Raw genomic sequence first — 20,725 nt, forward strand, 5'->3', positions numbered from 1 at the left:
TTGTAGACGATGATAAGTTTAACTTCTAAACAACTGTTGTCAGAAAAAATAAAAGTGCTCAACTATTCCAGCATCCACACATGTGATTTAGTAGACAAATCTTCTTTCTGATACGATGTAATCACAAGTCAAATGGATATTTATCACAAAAATTATCACAATAAATCTCCAGTTTGTGTTTTAGATTCATTTGAAGTCACCATTATTGTGATTAGTGTTTCCTTTAGTTAGGTGTTTGTCCCTTGACCTTCACTAAACTAACTCTCCAATATTAGCAATTGCAACAGTGTTTCAATAAAAGCACTTGTTTGTTGCTTGATGTAGAAAAAATCTTATCAACCCACCTAAAATTGCTTGTTTTAAAAATATTAATATATGATATGATATGAAAAAGGTAAAGAAAAAAAGCATAAAAAATGTTTCTCTATGCAAATGACACAGTTTTGGATAAGGGTGCTTTGATTCTATAGTTTTTTTTTTGTTTTGTTTTTTTTTTTAGAGAGACTTCATGACTTCGGATACAAATCTCAACAATGGTGACAGGAAATGGTAAGAAAGTTGCACAACTGTGTCATGTTGCAATGCATGATGGGAGTTATGAAAGAGTTTTCTACAATCCTGGTACCCAGCATGCATTGCGGCATGAAGCTTTGTTGTTGATTGTCACCATGGTTGAGTTTTATAGGGTGATTGTTGATGTCATGAAGCTTTGTTGTTGATTGTCACCATGATTGTGTTTTATAGGGTGATTGTTGATGTCTCAGGGTGTCTGACTGAAACCACAGATTAGATTTGTGTTAAAAAATTAACTCTTAAGGGTATGGATTTACAGCATAGGAACATCACAGGTTTGACTGAACATAAAAAAATGTAACTTACATTTAGTGTTTTTTTTAGTTTGAGATCTGTGAATCACAATATTTAACAACTACTGTAGCACACCAACAGTTTATAACTTCATCTGTGTCACCTCCATCTGCTCCAACAGATGTGTTTAATAAACACAATGAACAAAAGAAGGCCAACTCTAATCTTCAAGACTCAAGTGCCCAACTAATGGAAACACTAATCGGGACAATGGTGACTCACTTTATTAACCAGAAATACAGCTGTTGTATAGAGATTAAACTTATCATCCATGTTACTCTACAAGCAAGTTGTAACTTTAAGTTTCAAACACAGATGATGATAGAGAGGCAAAAGTTAAAGATGGCAGCTTTTTACTCTGCTTCAGTGTAACTTTTTAAAACTCTGTAAGATAGAATCATATATACACACAGCAGTTTTTATATATCTATTGCATTTAATATGTTGACCTTTTTCATTATTTTAGTATTACTTTCTCCAGAAAAATAAAATAAAAACTTAGAGACAGGAACAATTCTAAAATTAAGTTGATTTGACATGAAATGACCAGCAGGTGTTCACCATTAATGTCTTAATCATCACTTCATTACCTCATTAACTTTAACACTGATTCAGTGTAAATTTAACACCCTGTAGAGTGGGACCATATATGCTCCCAGCAGTGTTAATTTAACACTGGGAGTTTTACTGTGTAAGCCAAGTTCAAATAACTGTGTCTTTGTGTCCCAGCCGCTGCCTGTGGAGAAAGAGAGAGAGAGAGTGAGCGACACAAGAAGGAACCGTGTGAAACCCGTACTTACTGTAAGCTGTGTCCAGCAGAGAGGTGAGAGTAAATCAAGTCCAAGTAACTGTGCCTTTGTGTCCCAGCCGCTGCCTGTGGAGAAAGAGAGAGAGAGAGTGAGCGACACAAGAAGGAACCGTGTGAAACCCGTACTTACTGTAAGCTGTGTCCAGCAGAGAGGTGAGAGTAAATCAAGTCCAAGTAACTGTGCCTCTGTGTCCCAGCCGCTGCCTGTGGAGGAAGAGAGAGAGAGAGAGTGAGCGACACGACAAAGAACTGTGTGAATCCCGTACTTACTGTACGCTGTGTCCACATGAGAGGTGAGAGTAAAACCAAGCCAAACTAACTGTGCCTCTGTGTCCCAGCTGCCGCCTGTGGAGAGGAAAAGAAAGGACAGGAATCTATACTTACCCGACCGCATTCCAAGTGAAGGCGAGAAGAGGTCCTACGCAGCTGGTAGTAGCCGATCCCCGGTGTTCTGTAGCAGCCTGTAGTAAAAGGAGATACACGTGAGACAAAGGAACATTATATTAACCCCCCCCCCCCCCCAGAGCACGTACGGAGGAAGAACTCCGCAAGGGGAGAAAGGTACGCAGAAGGATACATTAGGCCAAACACTCATCTTGCTTTTATTTCTGCCTCCAAGAGGGAAAAGGAGGGCGCCACGGGTAGACAAGACCAGGCAGGAGCCCGAGTCCTACACCCCCGGCCCGCAGTGTCTTGGACCCCTGTTGTCCCCCCCCCTTCTTGTTACTCTTCCTGGCCGTGGCCTACCTGGAGGGCAGAGCCGAGAGTATTAGTTTTAATTGCCCCTTCCCCAATCCCCAAGTTCATTTTAACTATTTAAATAAATAAAGTTCTTATTTTATACTTACTTGCACTCGTTGTTGTCTGGTCATTGGGTTGGCTTTGGGGACCTCCTCGAGGTGGAAGTTAGAAAGGGGCGTGGCTTAGCCTATTAGTAGCCAGCCCCGGGGTGTGACATAGTATATAGGCTAATTATTAGCCTACTGGTGGATGGCACCACCATATGCCTATAATTAATCTTTAACTGTAATAAATCCATATTTATTGCTTTAAAAAGGAAGTCAAACAATACATCCAAGCTGCCCCCTCTCCCTCACTTCAAAAGTGAAACTAAAGCTAAGCTTTCTTTTTTATTTATCTTGTCTATGTATTTATGTCATGGTTTTTTAATTCTTTCAAGTATTCAGGCCATGTACATTTGCACTTTGTTGTATTTCTTTTGATACTCTGCCATTGTAAAAGCTTTCAGATGACTCTCATAGTACTTTATTGTCATCATAAAGTTGAACACACCCATTACTGAGGAATCTTGATGATCTGGTTCAGGTGAGTTTTTGTGCAGTTTCTGCAGAACTCAAGAGGGAAGTAAATCCCCCCGGTCAGACCTGATAGGAACGAACACAACTAATGAGATCTGTTCATAACCTCCACTGAATATCTTCATTAAATCTGCTCTTATTGAAATCAACAGCAGGATGAAGAGGACTTTCACAATCATTATTTTATTTCTCGTGTGTGGTGAGTGTTTACTTTTAACATTATTGCTTTCACTTTCACATTTTAAACAGTAAGCATTTACTAATTTTATACGTTACATTTATAATCAAGACGACATACAAATGCCATTTAGATTTGTAAGGCATATACCTGTAGCATATAACAAGAAAATAAAGAAATCGCTACTTCTTAATGTTATACATGGCATTATTGTGGAAGTTTTGAAAATTTGACAACTGATTGGACAAATGCTTGTTAGCGACTGAAAAAAACTGTAAAATATAAACATAGAATTCAGCAAACGTCAAGAACAAGAAAACGGAAACAACAATCAGACAGAGACGCAGGATTTACATAACGTTACACAGACCATGCTTAAATTTCAATGTATCTGTGCATATGTGCCACCAGCCCAGCTAACAGAAAAAAGTTCTAAGAACGTTCCCTGAAAGTTTTTAACGTTCCCAAAAACGTTCTGCCAACGTTAAAAGTGACCAGTTTTCTTGACGTTCTAAGAACGTTTTTGTGTTGTCTCAACGTTAGAGGAATGTTACATTTTACCATTTTTAAACGTTATGACAATGTCATGTTTTAATGTTCACAGTCACACAATGTTTAAAACAACAACTGTTTATTATATTGACTTCTTTGATTGTTATGTAAATGATAGAGAAACATTGCATTTTATTATATTTATTTTTTATATTTATATTATTTTATTATATTTATTATATATTATATATTTATTATATATTATATATCTATTATATGTAAGTTTAGACGTTGATGTTTTGTTTAATTTTAAGTCACCATTATTGTGATTAGTGTTCGTTTTAGTTGGGCTCTTGAGCCTTGTCCTTTGCTTGCTAGTTTTTTCCCTGGTTGTGTTAACTTTTTGTTAATACACCACATTTGTTATGAACATGTTAAGTTAGTAGTGTAATTCTGTGGTGTGGTGGTTGGTACATAATGGTAAAAAATCATTCCTAATTAATTTACTAATCAAAAGTTTATTTTCTGTCAATAATGTAAATGAGATCCAGCACTTTCACAGCAGTTTGTCATTAAAGAGTTTTAGAAACTTTGGACAAAAAATATCCGCTATTTAGTTGGGACGTACAAACATCAAGAATCAGACTATGAATCTCAACCATGGTGACAATTACATGAAAAACTTCATGCTGCAATGCATGCTGGGTATTAACAAATTATAAATCTCATTCAGGACTCCCAGCATGCACTGCAGCATGGATAAATAAAGATTTTTTTTCTAATTTTCTTTGTCACCATGGTTGAGATTCATAGTCTGATTCTTGATGTTTGTGCGTCCCAATTATACAGCAGATATTTTTTGTCCAAAGTTTCTTAAACTCCTTAATGACAAACTGCTCTGAAAGTGCTGGATCTCATTTACATTATTGACAGAAAATAAACTTTTGATTAGTAAATTAATTAGGAATGATTTTTTACCATTATGTACCAACCACCACACCACAGAATTACACTACTAACTTAACATGTTCGTAACAAATGTGGTGTATTAACAAAAAGTTAACACAACCGGGGAAAAAACTAGCAAGCAAAAGACAAGGCTCAAGAGCCCAACTAAAACGAACACTAATCACAATAATGGTGACTTAAAATGAAACAAAACATCAACATCTAAACTTACATATAATAGATATATAATATATAATAAATATATAATATATAATAAATATAATAAAATAATATAAATATCAAAAATAAATATAATAAAATGCAATGTTTCTCTATCATTTACATAACAATCAAAGAAGTCAATATAATAAACAGTTGTTGTTTTAAACATTGTGTGACTGTGAACATTAAAACATGACATTGTCATAACGTTTAAAAATGGTAAAATGTGACATTCCTCCAACGTTGAGACAACACAAAAACGTTCTTAGAACGTCAAGAAAACTGGACACTTTTAACGTTGGCAGAACGTTTTTGGGAACGTTAAAAACTTTCAGGGAACGTTCTTAGAACTTTTTTCTGTTAGCTGGGAGTACTCCGTCAGAGTCTTCAGCACCGTGGCGAGCAGCCAGCACTTCAATGTGCAGCTTATTAATACCAGACAAAGTGAACAAGTTGGTATTTATGTACAGAAACATTGAAATTTAAACATGGTCCTGTATAGTCAGTCAGTCACAGCGTGTACAAATAACAAGGTCATATGAAACACAGGAATCTTTTAACAGTATACATACTGGGAACAATATTCTCAGAAGGCCAAGCACTGCTACTTGGGTGCCCCTACTATGCAGTCAATGGGGCTCATGAATGGTTTGGTTACAAACATTGCACAAATATATATGTTTCATGTTAATCAGAACAAAGAAATTTATACAGGTTTGTAACCACATGAGAATGAGTAAATGATGATAAAATTTTACATTTTTGGGTGAACTATCCCTTGAACAGTATATTATGAAGTGCTCTTTTAAACAGGATATGTGAAAGAATAATGCTACTCTATGTTTAAAAGTGTTAACGTGCAATCACAGGGCTATTAGAGTGCATTTATCCCAACGCAACACCACTATTCCATGTTCATACACATCTATTCAAATCTTTTTTAATTTCAGTGTATTCTAAGCACTGATTTCCCATTTTTGCCCACGCCAAAAGTTACAAGCTTTCACAGGAAGGCATACACACAAGGAACGCTCTCGTACTGAAGCTCATGCACAAAATGCTATACAGTATTCTTCTATTAGCATCATTGACTGATTCAGTCTAGTGTACATGGGAGTGCATGATGAGCCTGAGTTTTATGATCCTGTTCTGTGTTGACTTTTATTTTGAAGTTCTGTCTGTGTCTGCCATGTTTTGTAGTTCTTTTCATTGGTCCTTGTGTTGATTGTTTCCCAGGTGTGTCTTGTTATCTTGTTACCCAAAGCTGCGTCCGAAACCGCATACTGTATAGTAGGTACTGAATAAGATGAAGTACCTACTTACTTGGCGTTAAAACAGTAGGCACTGTACAGTATGAATCCTGGTAGTATGAATGAGATTCGGACGTACTACATCCGCCATGTTGCTACATCACGTGACATACGTCGTCATCACGTCATGTCATTTCAGCGCGAAAACAACCGCGTGCCTCTTCTTCTTCGTTGGATAACTCCTCGTCCGGGGCATCATGGGATAGTGAAGCGTCCATCGTATGCACACTGCAAAATCTAACCGGAAGTAGTAGGTCATCCGGGTACTTTTCGCATACTGTTTTTCGAATACTATGTATTCGGACATACTACTCGCCTCGCCTACTGCTTTTCGCGTACTATATTGTATGTAGTAGGCGGTATTCGGACGCAGCACATGTGTATATAGACAAGTTTCCTGGGTGAAATAGGCGGGCCGCCATTAGCCTTTCACTCTGCCAACGACTTCCTGTTGTATCTGCCAAGCACTTCCGGTTGTATCTGCCAAGCACTTCCGGTTAGCGAGTTAGCATCTTTTACTGTCTTTGGTTAGTGTGCAGAAAAAGTAAACCATGGATGGTGTTACACGCCGACACTGCTCCGGGACATATTGTGCTGTTCGCGGTTGCAACAACTCGTGGCGATTGCTGAATGTTTGGCTGAAAGGAGCAACAACAATGTTCACACGATGTTTAAAACAATAACTGTTTATTATATTGACTTGATTGTTATGTAAATGATAAAGAAACATTGCATTTTATTATTTTAAAACTGTTATAAAACATTATCTTAATGTTCAGTAAATATATTGCTGTAGAAAACACAATTCACTTATTAGGCTTAGATTTTGATGTTTTGTTTCATTTTAAGTCACCATTATTGTGATTACTGTTTGTTTTAGTTGGACTCTTGACTCTTGATTTTATCTTTGCTGTTTTCCCAGCTTGCATTAACTTTCTGTTAATGCACCACATTTGTTATGAACATGTAAAGTTAATAGTGTAATCCTGTGGTGGTTGGCTTAATTGTAACGATCATCACCTCATTAATGTACTAATCAAAAGTTTATTTTCTGTCAATATTGTGTATGAGATCCAGCACTTTCACACCAGTTTGTCATTAAGGAGTTTAAGAAACTTTGCACAAAAAAATGTCTGCTGTAATTGGGATGCACAAACATCAAGAATCAGAGTATGAATCTCATCCATGGTGACAATTAAATGAAAAACTTCATGCTGCAATGCATGCTGGGTATCAACAAATTACAAATCTCATTCAGGACTCCCAGCATGCACTGCAGCATGGATAAATAAGGATTTTTTTACAATTTTCGTGGTAACACTTTACGGTAATGGTACATGAATTATCATGAATTCATGTATAAATTCATGCATGAAATATGCATTCATTTATGCATTAATATCTCATGAATCATCAAGAACTAACACGAGTTCAACGTCTTTCGTTCATGACTTCATGGATGAACAACACCTTAATTAAAACATTAACTAAGAGGAGTACATCATCATGAATTATGATTTATTACACATGATCATGAGCTTTTCTTTGTTCACAAAAAATCGGTCTTCACCACCCATTGTGGATAAAGCTACAGTAGTGGTGGTACATAAATCATCATATATTCCATTATTAACTAAGCATTAACTATCAATGACTTCATCATGTGTGTGGCCCCTCAACTAAAGTGGTGACTTGGTGCTTTGAAACACTTATGCACAATGTGGCATAACTGGGAACATACAAATTCTGTGGGCATTCAAATAAAGTGGTCATCATTAACTAAGCATTAACTATCAATGACTTCATCATGTGTGTGTGGCCCCTCAACTAAAGTGGTGACTTGGTGCTTTGAAACACTAATGAACAATGTGGCATAACTGGGAACATTCAAATTCTGTGGGCATTCAAATAAAGTGGTCATTATTAACTAAGCATTAAAGGAGCATTTCACCCGTAGAAACATTAATCTTTATTGAAAGTGTGTCATATTTGTAGTCGAAATGTAACATACATTTAGAATTTGGTGCCTATTTGACCGAGAAAAGGGGTGTTTGTAGTCTCACTCCCTCAACAAAGACATTGCACTTCCTTCTTTCAATGATGCAAAATGATGATTTTTACATCATTGAAAGAAGGAAGTGCAACACTGAAATCTGTATTTCTCCTGTCTCAGCAGCAACTGAGAAATTGATGCATGACCATTCAAAAACATGGTCATGCATCCACATCAGTAGCATGGTCCACATCAGTAGCTTTATACTGTACATTAAAAGGTGACTCTTTACCAAAAAAGATCAACCTGTTTGTAAAATATTTTTTCTTTTTTGTAAAACAGCTTTATGTTTTTGAAAAGTTTTGAGATATACAGGCACTTAAAATAAAGTTCATGGTGTATGTACTAATTTCCTTCTAAGCTCTTTCCAGCTATTGATTCAACTGGTTTATACTGTTTATATATACTGAATAAAGCAGTAAAAGTTAAGATCAAAGTCCATTTGTGTCCACAGTACATTGTTTGCAACGGCTTGAACCTTCACTTTCATATTGATGTCATTTCCCAGTTATGCCACATTGTTCATAAGTGTTTCAAAGCACCAAGTCACCACTTTAGTTGAGGGGCCACACACACAATGAAGTCATTGATAGTTAATGCTTAGTTAATGATGACCACTTTATTTGAATGCCCACAGAATTTGTATGTTCCCAGTTATGCCACATTGTTCATTAGTGTTTCAAAGCACCAAGTCACCACTTTAGTTGAGGGGCCACACACATGATGAAGTCATTGATAGTTAATGCTTAGTTAATAATGGAATATATGATGATTTATGTACCACCACTACTGTTGCTTTATCCACAATGGGTGGTGAAGACCGATTTTTTTGTGAACAAAGAAAACCTCATGATCATGTGTAATAAATCATAATTCATGATGATGTACTCCTCTTAGTTAATGTTTTAATTAAGGTGTTGTTCATCCATGAAGTCATGAATGAAAGACGTTGAACTCGTGTTAGTTCTTGATGATTCATGAGATATTAATGCATAAATGAATGCATATTTCATGCATGAATTTATACATGAATTCATGATAATTCATGTACCATTACCGTAAAGTGTTACCATTTTCTTTGTCACCATGGTTGAGATTCATACTCTGATTCTTGATGTTTGTGTGTCCCAATTATACAGCAGATATTTTTTGTCAAAGTTTCTAAAACTCCTTGATGACAAACTGCTGTGAAAGTGCTGGATATCATTTACATTATTGACAGAAAATAAACTTTTGATTAGTAAATGAATTAGGTGATGATCTTTACCATTATGTACCAACCACCACAGAATAACACTATTAACTTCACATGCTCACAACACATGTGGTGCATTAACACAAAGTTCACATGACCATGGATAAATCTAGTAAGCAAACGTCAAGGGTCAAGAGTCCAACGAAAACAAGCACTAATCACAATAATGGTGACTTAAAATTAAACAAAACATCAACATCTAACCTAATTAATTGTGTTTTCTACAGCAATTTATTTACTGAACATTCAGAAATAATAAAATATATAACAAATATAATAAAATAAAAGTAAAAGTAACTCTAAAAGTACAAGTAACTCGCAATGATTGCAAAGTGTCTCTCTTCCTATCAGCGCCGATCAACGAGCATTTAAAATGCTAGACAGGAAGGCTAGAGGGGATTACTTTTTATTTTTATTTTTATTACTCATCATTTTCTGTTATAGATTAACACACGGATACATACAAACATCTTACAGTTTTTTTCGATTGCTAAACGCCAGTGGGCACAACTGGAGTCACATGTGCAAAACTCTAACTACAGTCTGCACAGCAGCAGTTCATGTGGACCAAACTCTAGTTCGTTTTTCATTGCTTGAACACAGTTTTCAAAACTTTACACACTTATTCCATGACTTTAATCACAACCTGCACAACACTGTGGATTTACAGCACTTTGTTCAAATGCTAACACACTGCTGTCAAAACTGTGAATCACACATTCAAAACACAATTGATTTCAGCCTTGTGCCTTTCAAACACTGCTGATTGCAATTTCATATAAATATAAATTCCAATTTCATATATATATTTCATTTATATATAATATTACCTTTCATGTACTTTAAGTTTCTACCTTTTTTCTCATTACTGTAATTCCGTAAATTACTACAGACAACTGAAGCAAACTGCTAATTTTCATTTACCCTAAAAAATTATGATGTTCTAAAAAAAATATTGTGATAAATCAATAAAAAATCATTCTTTAAAGAAAACATTACTTGGTGTGACATCACTGAAATTGTTAAAACTGTAAAGATATAAAGTTAGTATTTTGTGTATTGGTGTTTGATGTTAGTGTTTTTCCTCTCAGTGTGTTGTGAGTGACAGTGTGTGTTATCTCAGTGAGGGTTGTGTTTAGTGTTTGGCTGCACGGAGCTGTTTTGAGCCATATGTTAAGAGTTGTGCTCAGGTGACTTTTGATAGTAGTGCAGACTGTAGTTAGAGTTTTGCACATGTAGCTCCAGTTGTGCCCACTGTCGTTTAGCAATCGAAAAAAACTGTAATACAAGCAAAAGATTGGCTAAATTGAACTGCCCATATTGTGTAAAAGTACACAGCCCACTTTGTCGGAATGGAGGAACTGAAACGCCTCTGAGCTTTTCAGGTTATTAATTGCATTCCCATCCACCGCCATGGAATCAATAAAATAAGAAAAGATCTTGGATGTTGTCTGCCCATGATGTTACCTTACTTAAATGTGGAATGGTCAAAACATCATTTATAACAAGATTTTCGGTCAAATGTTGCCATTCCAAAGCCATTTTTACATCACTACTCAGGCTGCACAGGAAGTTCTTGGCAGACACAGGAAGTAAACTGGAAGTGCCTGGGAAACTTGTCTATAATCCCAGTGTCTCAGTTGTGTGGTGTCGGTCGTTAAATGTGTTTGTAAATGTGTAGGTTCCCTTCTGGATTATATTGTTTGTGATTTGGATTTACTTTTATAATAAATGTTATAAAACGGGCAGTTCTGGTTCTTCATTCTGATTGGTTGAAACACGTTCTAAGCCGTGATAAAATACACCGGTAACCTCACAGTTCAGACCACATTACATAAGTATCACTGCGCCACTGTTGCTGCGTACTGATTTATGAAAAAAAACACCAAAGTCTTTAATCATATTTTTAATTTGTCTACAATTGCACAATTAATGGCGATATCCAGATAAATGTTAATAAATATTGTTGAGTCATCTCGTCGATAAAGAGAAAACGTTGTCTGAAGAGTTTATAACTCAAGTTCATACGCCCGCTATTATCCACTGGGTGGCGATCTTACCCAACTTAAACACTGACGCATTCACTCAACACTGAAAACACAGCGTGTACGTTTTGATGGCTTTGAATCTAATCTTTCATAAGTTCTTCACAAAAATGGAATTATCTCCGCTTTTAGCTAAAAAATTTGAGAGGTGATAATGAAGGTAGGATGAATGAAACTTTTTTTTGTTTGTTTTTGTTTGAAACCGGATGGTCTGTTCTATCATTTGATATTTTATGTTTATTTAAAGAAGATAATTTTTCTGCAAGGCATTAAACTAAAACTGGGTGGCAACTTAAAAAAAAACGCTGACAAGGAAAGAGTTCAGCATGAGTAGTTGTAACGGACCACCATTCGTCAAACTTTTATGACCCCCTCCCCCACCCGCTGACAGCTCGTGTTTGACAGCTTGTGTTTGACAGGGGGCGGGACAATCAATCAAAATCTGTACAAGCTGTCAACTTTAGACAGCGAGTGCGTGATCGTTTATTCAATTCAATTCAATTTTATTTATATAGCGCTTTTCACAAAAGTCAATTGTTTCAAAGCAGCTTTACATAAATAGAAGCAGTGAAAAGCACAGAAAAACGACAGATAGCACAACAAAATACATGATAGCATGAGCAGTTAAATTTGCTGCGGCTATGACTCAATATTATAAGTGCACGTATAACTAAAGCAACGTATAGAAGAGGAAGCTAAGTAAAGCCCAAAAAGGCTGCCTCCCCGGGGTGAAAAACCCCCTAGGAGAAAAAAACATGTCATTTAGTGGTTTGTTTTTCCGGTGTGTGTGTTTATGTCAAGCCTATGCTGTCATGTTTAATGACAGCTCGTGTTTCGACATTTGCCGACGGTTTCTCTATCTATCAACCCCTCCTTTCTCACAAGCCCTGCATTCTTTCAGAGGGGTGCGTGTTGTAAGCGAGTAAAGATTTCTAAAACTCAATGTTGGTAAAATAAATCACCATTACGGTATCAAAAAGTAAATGTTTATTTTAGATTTAGACAAATCATGAACAATGCTATGATTAAAACTTTTGTGTGTAACATCACAAGTTATTTAATTAAATATTCCGTATACGGGTATAGTTTAAGCAAAGACCTGAGCCATTACTACTGTCTTTAGACGATAGTCTAAACTAAATAAATTTTTTAAACGGTTCAGGAATTCCGTGAATCTTTTCATGACCTGCTCTATAGTTTCACGCGTATTAAAGATCCGGCGGTGCCTGACAAAGCGTCGGGTGTGTGTTCATATATGCCGTTTTAAATTAACCTTAATAAATGTAATTCTGTCCACTATGGCAAAATATGAGTTTATTTTAGATTTAGGGGATTCTTTAACCAAGGCTCTGATTAAGACATATGTATACGTGCACCGATGGTGCCAGAGAACTTATATCTGACGTTAATAAACGTTTTAAATGTTTTTAAGACGTCTTCACCTCATTATAGGGGTTTATTTTTAATTAAAGGCATCTTAAAACATGTGTGAATATGTGTATATTATACAATGAGTCTTATATTGTCTGCTCTGACAAAAATAAAGTATTATTTTAGATTTTAGGTGAATTGACTGCGTGTATCTTATAAATACAACTTGATAATACGGTTGTTTTGTCAAGAGACTTCTTTAAAGTCACGCAAGAATAAAATATTTTAGTTGTAACTGGTTAACCTTAAATGTCCTATTATCTATTTAACTATAAGCTATATTTTTCTGATCAGCCTTAAAGTTTCTGATGCTGAACTTATGACCGTGTGTGATAGATATTTCACAGCAGGGTCGGTTTGTAATCTAGGTAGAGTCTTTTAAAACTGTAGTGGTAAAATGTAATATGGTCACTCTGTCAAAATAAAGCATTTGTTTGTAACAAATTATTTAATGAAATATTCAGCACGGGTATAGCAATGAACTGTGCCAAAACCACCGGGGGCCGCCAATAACACATTCTTTAGACTAAAGGCTATTTATTTTAAACTAAATAAAATCTTAATCTTTTGCATGCACAATATTCTGTTCACGCCATTAGATTGCGTTCCTGCGTTTACAATAGAGAACATACGCGGATGCGTGTTCATATCCACCATTAAGAAACTTTTTTTAAACGATTAAAGACATTTTCAATTCATCTTCTGGGGTTTGTTTTAAAAAAATGACACCATAAAATCAACTGTGAATATGTGTTTATTACACAATAAAATGTAATTCTGTCCGCACCGGTATAATAAGGGTTTTATTTTAGATTTGGGACTTTTTTTTAACCAAGTCTCTGATTAAAACATGTGAATGCGTGTACCAAAGTTGTCAGAAATCGTAGGCTGATGCGCTCTTATATATGGTGTTAAGAGCCTTTTAAACGTTTTAAGACATTTCACACCCTCTTCTGGGTTGAATTCATTAATGTCATCTAACATCCACATGTGTACATGTGTATTTACGATAAATGTAACACGGTAGGCATTGTCAAAATAAAAGGTTTCTTGAACATAATATTCCAGCGGGTGTTTCTTGTCTTGCGAGTGTTCATCATATTTATTGATGTGGAAAAAAGTTTGTTGTTTTGGACGACCAGTTTCAGTCTCTCTCTCTATCACAATCCGTTAGCAACCAGCAGACAACCCCCAGCTGTCTGAACAGCAATGGTGTTCAGCGGACCGTACTGTTTCTAAAACTCTGTGTTGGTAAAATAAGTGTAATTCAGACCCCATTGACAATAACTAAAAGGGTTATTTTAGATTTTAGATAGAGCACCAGAGCCTATTTTTTGGCAAACACTGGGGATCTAAAAGTTTGTAACAGTACAAAATTATTTAATGAAATATTCAGTACGTTTATATTTTAGCAATGAATTGTACCAAAACCACCGTAGGTCGACATTTCTTTAGACTAAAGCCTATTTATTTTAAACTAAATAAAAGCTGATTCGCTTCACGAGATCTGTGAAGCATTTCAAGCAGAGGGTTCTGTTCAAGCCATTAAAGATCGGGGCTCCGGCGTTTACAATAGAACATACGCGGATGCGTGCACATATCGGCCATTAAGAAACTTTTAAACGATTAAAAACATATTCATATCATCTTCTGGGTTTTGTTTAAAATTAATGACATCTTAAAACCAACTGGGAATATGTGTTTATTACACAATAAAATGTAATTCTGGCCGCTCTGACAAAATAAGGGTTAATTTTAGATTTAGGGAATTCTTTAATCAAGTCTCTGATTAAAACACATGAATGCGCGAACCACCGTTGCCAGAGAACGTACGCTGATGCGCTCTTATGGCGTTAAGAACCTTTTTAATGTTTAAGACATTTTGACCCAGGCCCGGAGTGGGTAATCGGGAGAACCGGGAGAATTCCCGGTGGGCCGCTTCACTTTTGGGCCGGTCGAGTTTTTTTTTTTTTTTTACATTTGTCACGTTAGTGAGTCTATCTTCACTTAAAAAACACTCCACACGTTTCGCATTGACACTGCAGCGCGCAGCCTCTGCATGGGTTGTACCATGTGAGGGAGTTTTCCCCTCCCCTCCCATAGAGTTGGTTCGGTCCATAGCGCGTCCAAGAAAACTTTTCTCCGGTAGGCTGGGCCGGCCCTACCATAACAATACGCGTCTGAGAGGAGGAGGGCGTAAAAAACAGGTTGAAGAAAAAATCCATTAGAGGATGATGCTGCCAAATGTGCCAAACTTACAGATTTATTTTCAAGAGGACAACAACAGGTAACTTAAAGAGAAATAAGCCTATAATGATTAGCATTAGCAACGTAATTATTCGGCTAATACCGATGTCAAACTATTTACAAGCCAACATTTTTTTTTAAGTTAAAATATTAGCCTTTTGTGTATACATGACGATTCATAGACTTTGCAAATATTATGCAAGCAGCTTTTGAGCAGCAGATAAGCCATTTCCCCGCTAAAAACGAGGAGGCAATGAGTAAACAATATGAATTAAAGTTATGTAACAATCAGGTTGTGTTCATATAACGCCTTTTGTGTCCCCAGTCAAAAATGACCAGCCGAAAAAAGCTTATAAATCACTTGTTATGCTATATATTTACCCAATATTGGATTCAATATTTTTGTCAAATTGTTTTCTTTTTTAATTCGGACTGGGTTTTATATTTCTATTTGCACCTGATTAATCATAGGCCTCATAGCATTAGCAATGCTAATAATTTATCAACCTTTTCTTGTGGAATAGACTCCAAAAAGGGCTGGATTATTTTTGACCCATAATGTGTAAATATTGGACAGAACACGCTGCTGGGTTAAAATTGACCCAATGCTGGGTTGTTTTAACCCAACTGTTGGGTTATTATAATCCATGGTTGCATGACAACAATCCAACATTGGGTTATTTTTAACCCAGTATGTGTTCTGTCCAATATTTACCCATTATGGGTAAAAAATAACACAGCCTTTTTTAGAGTGTAGAGGAATATTTTTGTTAACTTCTCATCTTCAAGTGAAATATTATTTAACTTTTACCTTATTTGTTTAACCATGATATTAATAGAAACTATAGTAAGAGCTGAACTGTTGCTTTATTTATCCAATTTGAAAAAAGTGCTAATTTAGAATAACACTTTGAAAAAAGTGGGCCGGTCTTGGGTACGAAACTCCCGGGCTGAAAAGTGGCCCCACTCCGGCCCTGTTTTGACCCCATTTCCTGGTTTTGTGTCCGCTGTGGATCCCAACCTCTATGTGTTTATTATACAACAAATGCAATTCTGTCAGCATTTCTAGTTTTAGAACGCCTCTGATTTAAACATGCGGGTTTTAAAATGAAACGGCCATGTGACTTTTATGACAAAAGCTATTCGATCTTAATTTTTTGTTTTTACATCCAAACGTTTTATACACAATCCATAATTAAACATCTAGGTGTGTATGAGTAAGTTTATATCTAATGTCACATGAGCAGCACCAAGTCGCACTTGTGTCTGTGTGTGTGTGTGTGTGTGTGTGTGTGTGTGTGTGTGTGTGTGTGTGTGTGTGTGTGTGTGTGTGTGTGTGTGTGTGTGAGTGTGTGTGTGTGTGTGTGTGTGTGTGTGTGCATCCAGTCTGTTTATGTGTGGGCGTGTTTATGAGCCCGTGTCTTTGCAAGGTGTGTGCATGTGTGTGTGTGTGTGTGTGTGTGTGTGTGTGTGTGTGTGTGTGTGTGTGCGTGTGCGCGGCCGGGTAATTATCACGTTGGGGGGACCAATTGTCCCCACAAAGATAGGAATACCAGTATTTTTGTGACCTTGTGGGGACATTTTGATGTCCCCATGAGGAAACAAGCTAATAAATCAAACAGAATGATGTTTCTTGAAAATCTAAGGTATCAGACAGTTTCCTGTGATGGTTGGGGTTAGGGAATGGGGCAGGTAAGGGGAATAGAATATACAGTTTGTACAGAATAAAATGCATTACGTCTATGGAATGTCCCCAAAAAACATGGAAACCAGAATGCGCGCGTGTGTGTGTGTGTGTGTGTGTGTGTGTGTGTGTGTGTGTGTGTGTGTGTGTGTGTGTGTAACACAGTCTCACCCCATTTCGTCAATATTTGACGACACTTGACCATTCGTCAATATGTGACGCGGAGGGTATACCTTTCGCGTCATTTTTTGACGAACTGGGGACTTCAATACTATTACGTCCGTTGCATTCTCTTCTCCTATTTTCTTACCAATTTCGCGTCGGTTTAGGGTTAGATTACGCAAAATTAAACCGTGTACGCGAAATTAAACAGTGTACGCGAAATTAAACAGTTGTCACCTGGCGTTGGGGTTAGAAACAGTTGTCACCTGGCGTTGGGGTTAGAGTTAGGTTTGGGTAGGGATGTCATTATGTAAATCTAACCCTAAACCGACGCGAAATTGGTAAGAAAATAGGAGAAGAGAATGAAACGGAAGTTATAGTATTGAAGTCCCCAGTTCGTCAAAAAATGACGCGAAAGGTATACCCTCCGCGTCACATATTGACTAATGGTCAAGTGTCGTCAAATATTGACGAAATGGGGTGAGACTGGGTTGGTGTGTGTGTGTGTGTGTGTGTGTGTGTTTGCATGGGGGTCTATGATGTCTGTGTTTGTTACTAAAGTTTTGATATTAAGTCTGTGTCCTCATTGACAATAAGTAAGGGTTTTTAGATTTAGGCTTCATTACACAGATACTGATTAAATCATGTTATCCATTATTTGCGATTTAAAGAAACTTAAAAGGTTTAAGACATTTTATCTCACATTGTGGTGTTGTTTTTTAATTAATGTAGCCTTAAACCATCTGTTATCCATTTAGGGAACAATAAAATGTTTGCAAATATTATTTATCAAAGTTGACGATGTTACAAGCCAGGATGTCACTAACGTGACAACAAACATTTCTTTAAAGACAAAACATTTAACAAAATTGCCATGGCTTACAGAGACACACTAGACTTTTTTTTTGTGGTTTTGTTAAACATGATTGTGTGCTACCATTAAACTATCTATATCAACAACACCAGATAGGATGAACCTCTACATAACAGTAAAATCATGTACACATATTAATTAGGTAAACCTTAACACTTATTTAAAAAATAAAAATATACTATTCGAACATCCTAGCCTGATATTAGGTTAGATTAGGTTTTAAGGTCAATCAGCGTCTTTAGTTTTACGACTTACAGCACAAAACCCCCCAATGACAGGAGCAATGACAGGATTTTTATGAAGTGGAGCAGACCCTTGGTTTGCCTGGGGGGTTAGGTTCAACTTAGGTTAACATCTATCAGTGCATAATAAGCAAACATGAAATTATATTTTACCTATGGTTTGTTACTGATGTTCATAGTTTCGCGTATTTTTCTGAAACAAACTTTTCTTTTTCAAACTTAGGCAGTATTCATACATTAGTCTTTTTCATACAATGTAAATAGATTTCTGCACTAGTGTCAACTTATGTGTGAGCTTTTTGTAAACTCATCAGACGTTCTTAGGTGTCTTATCATATTTGTTCATAGTTTTCTTCGCTAGTATCAACTTATGTCTGAGATTTTTGTAAATTCACTAGATTGTTCTTGGGTGTATTTTTCTTAGGCAGACGCTTCCTTTTCAAACTTAGGCATTCATCATACTTTTGTCTTTTCATACATTTGGCCAAAGTTTTTTCTTCGCTAGTGTCAACTCATGTCTGTGATTTTTGTAAATTCATCAGATGTTCTTACCCATGTATTTTCTGAAAAAAACTTTTTCTTTTCAAACTTAGGCATTCATCATACTTTTGTCTCTACATACATTTGTTCAAAGTTTCTCGTAGCTAGTGTCAACTCATGTCTGAGATTTGTAAATTCATCAGATGTTCTTACATGTGTATTTTCTGAAACAAACTTTTGCTTTTCAAACTTAGGTAGTCATCATACTTTTGTCTCTACATACATTTGTTCAAAGTTTCTTGTAGCTAGTGTCAACTCATGTCTGAGATTTGTAAATTCATCAGATGTTCTTACATGTGTATTTTCTAAAACAAATTTATGCTTTTCAAACTTAGGTAGTCATCATACTTTTGTCTCTACATACATTTGTTCAAGGTTTCTCGTAGCTAGTGTCAACTCATGTCTGAGATTTGTAAATTCATCAGATGTTCTTACATGTGTATTTTCTGAAACAAATTTATGCTTTTCAAACTTAGGTAGTCATCATACTTTTGTCTCTACATACATTTGTTCAAAGTTTCTCGTAGCTTGTGTCAACTCATGTCTGAGATTTGTAAATTCATCAGATGTTCTTACATGTGTATTTTCTGAAACAAATTTATGCTTTTCAAACTTAGATAGTCATCATACTTTTGTCTCTACATACATTTGTTCAAAGTTTCTGGTAGCTAGTGTCAACTCATATCTGAGATTTGTAAATTCATCAGATGTTCTTACACGTGTATTTTCTGAAACAAACTTATGCTTTTCAATCTTAGGCAGTCTTCATACGGTTGTCTTTTCAGACGTTGTTCATAGTTTTTATTCGTTAGTGACAACTTATGTCTGAGATTTGTAATCTCATCAGATGTTCTTAGTTGTATCTGCTCAGACAATATTATATTTTCATCATTCGTCTTGTTTTCTTTTGTAAGTGACAACACATATCTGTGATTGTTTTTATGAACACAGTTGGTTTCATTTCTGTAGTTTATGTAACACCTTTGTCAAACTCTTAAAGTTAGTACTAACTGTTTAAAACAACAATGCAAAGTGTGTTTTAGATTTACTTGCTAAATCTTTTACAACAACAAAAAAAAAAATACTAGGATAGCAATATGTTTGAAGCTGTAACTGGTAATAACACCATTAGCTCGATGTACATAACAAAGCCTGAAAATAATAAAGGTTGATTAGGTGTTTATTTAGTAAATCTTTTAACATAAAGTGGAGAGTCTGTTGTATGTAACAACAAAGATGCGATGAAACAACGCAAAACAAGAGAGGGTACGTTTGTTAAACCACATATAAATTAAGATGCAAACAACTACAACGTGGAAATGTTTTTAATCTATTGGTACCGAATTTAAAAGCTATACGTCCAAACTATTTCAAACATTTCCACGTTGTAATTTGGATGTACAAACATCGAGAATCAGACTATGAATCTCAACCATGGTGACAATTAAATGAAAAACTTCATGCTGCAATGCATGCTGGGTATTAACAAATTACAAATCTCATTCAGGACTCCCAGCATGCACTGCAGCATGGAGAAATAAAGATTTTTTTTCCAATTTTCTTTGTCACAATGGTTGAGATTCATAGTCTGATTCTTGATTTTTGTGCGTCCCAATTATACAGCAGATATTTTTTGTCCAAAGTTTCTTAAACTCCTTAATGACAAACTGCTTTGAAAGTGCTGGATCTCATTTACATTATTGACAGAAAATAAACTTTTGGTTAGTAAATTAATTAGGAATGATTTTTTACCATTATGTACCAACCACCTCACCACAGAATTGCACTACTAACTTAACATGTTCATAACAAATGTGATGTATTAACAAAAAGTTAACACAACCAGGGAAAAAACTAGCAAGCATAAGACAAGGCTCAAGAGCCCAACTAAAACGAACACTAATCACAATAATGGTGACTTAAAATGAAACAAAACATCAACATCTAAACTTACATATAATAGATATATAATATATAATAAATATATAATATATAATAAATATAATAAAATAATATAAATATAAAAAATAAATATAATAAAATGCAAT

The 20,725-nt window shown here is 35.7% G+C and overlaps 1 protein-coding gene and 1 long non-coding RNA gene across 4 annotated transcripts in view; one reads left to right on the top strand and one right to left on the bottom strand.

Moving 5' to 3' along the window:
- Nucleotides 1-20,725, bottom strand: part of LOC135721127 (uncharacterized) — a 192,112-nt gene that overhangs the window by 127,404 nt on the left and 43,983 nt on the right. The window lies entirely within an intron of this gene.
- Nucleotides 3,074-20,725, top strand: part of LOC135721126 (uncharacterized) — a 159,236-nt gene continuing 141,584 nt past the window's right edge. For all 3 annotated transcript variants that reach the window (XM_073813459.1, XM_073813458.1, XM_065243294.2), the window contains exon 1: nt 3,074-3,193. In XM_073813459.1, coding sequence (XP_073669560.1) covers nt 3,151-3,193 — 43 coding nt within the window. In that variant the 5' untranslated portion in view covers nt 3,074-3,150. The remainder of the gene's footprint in view (nt 3,194-20,725) is intronic.

Source organism: Paramisgurnus dabryanus, chromosome 24, assembly GCF_030506205.2.
Source record: "Paramisgurnus dabryanus chromosome 24, PD_genome_1.1, whole genome shotgun sequence".
Taxonomy (NCBI): domain Eukaryota; kingdom Metazoa; phylum Chordata; class Actinopteri; order Cypriniformes; family Cobitidae; genus Paramisgurnus; species Paramisgurnus dabryanus.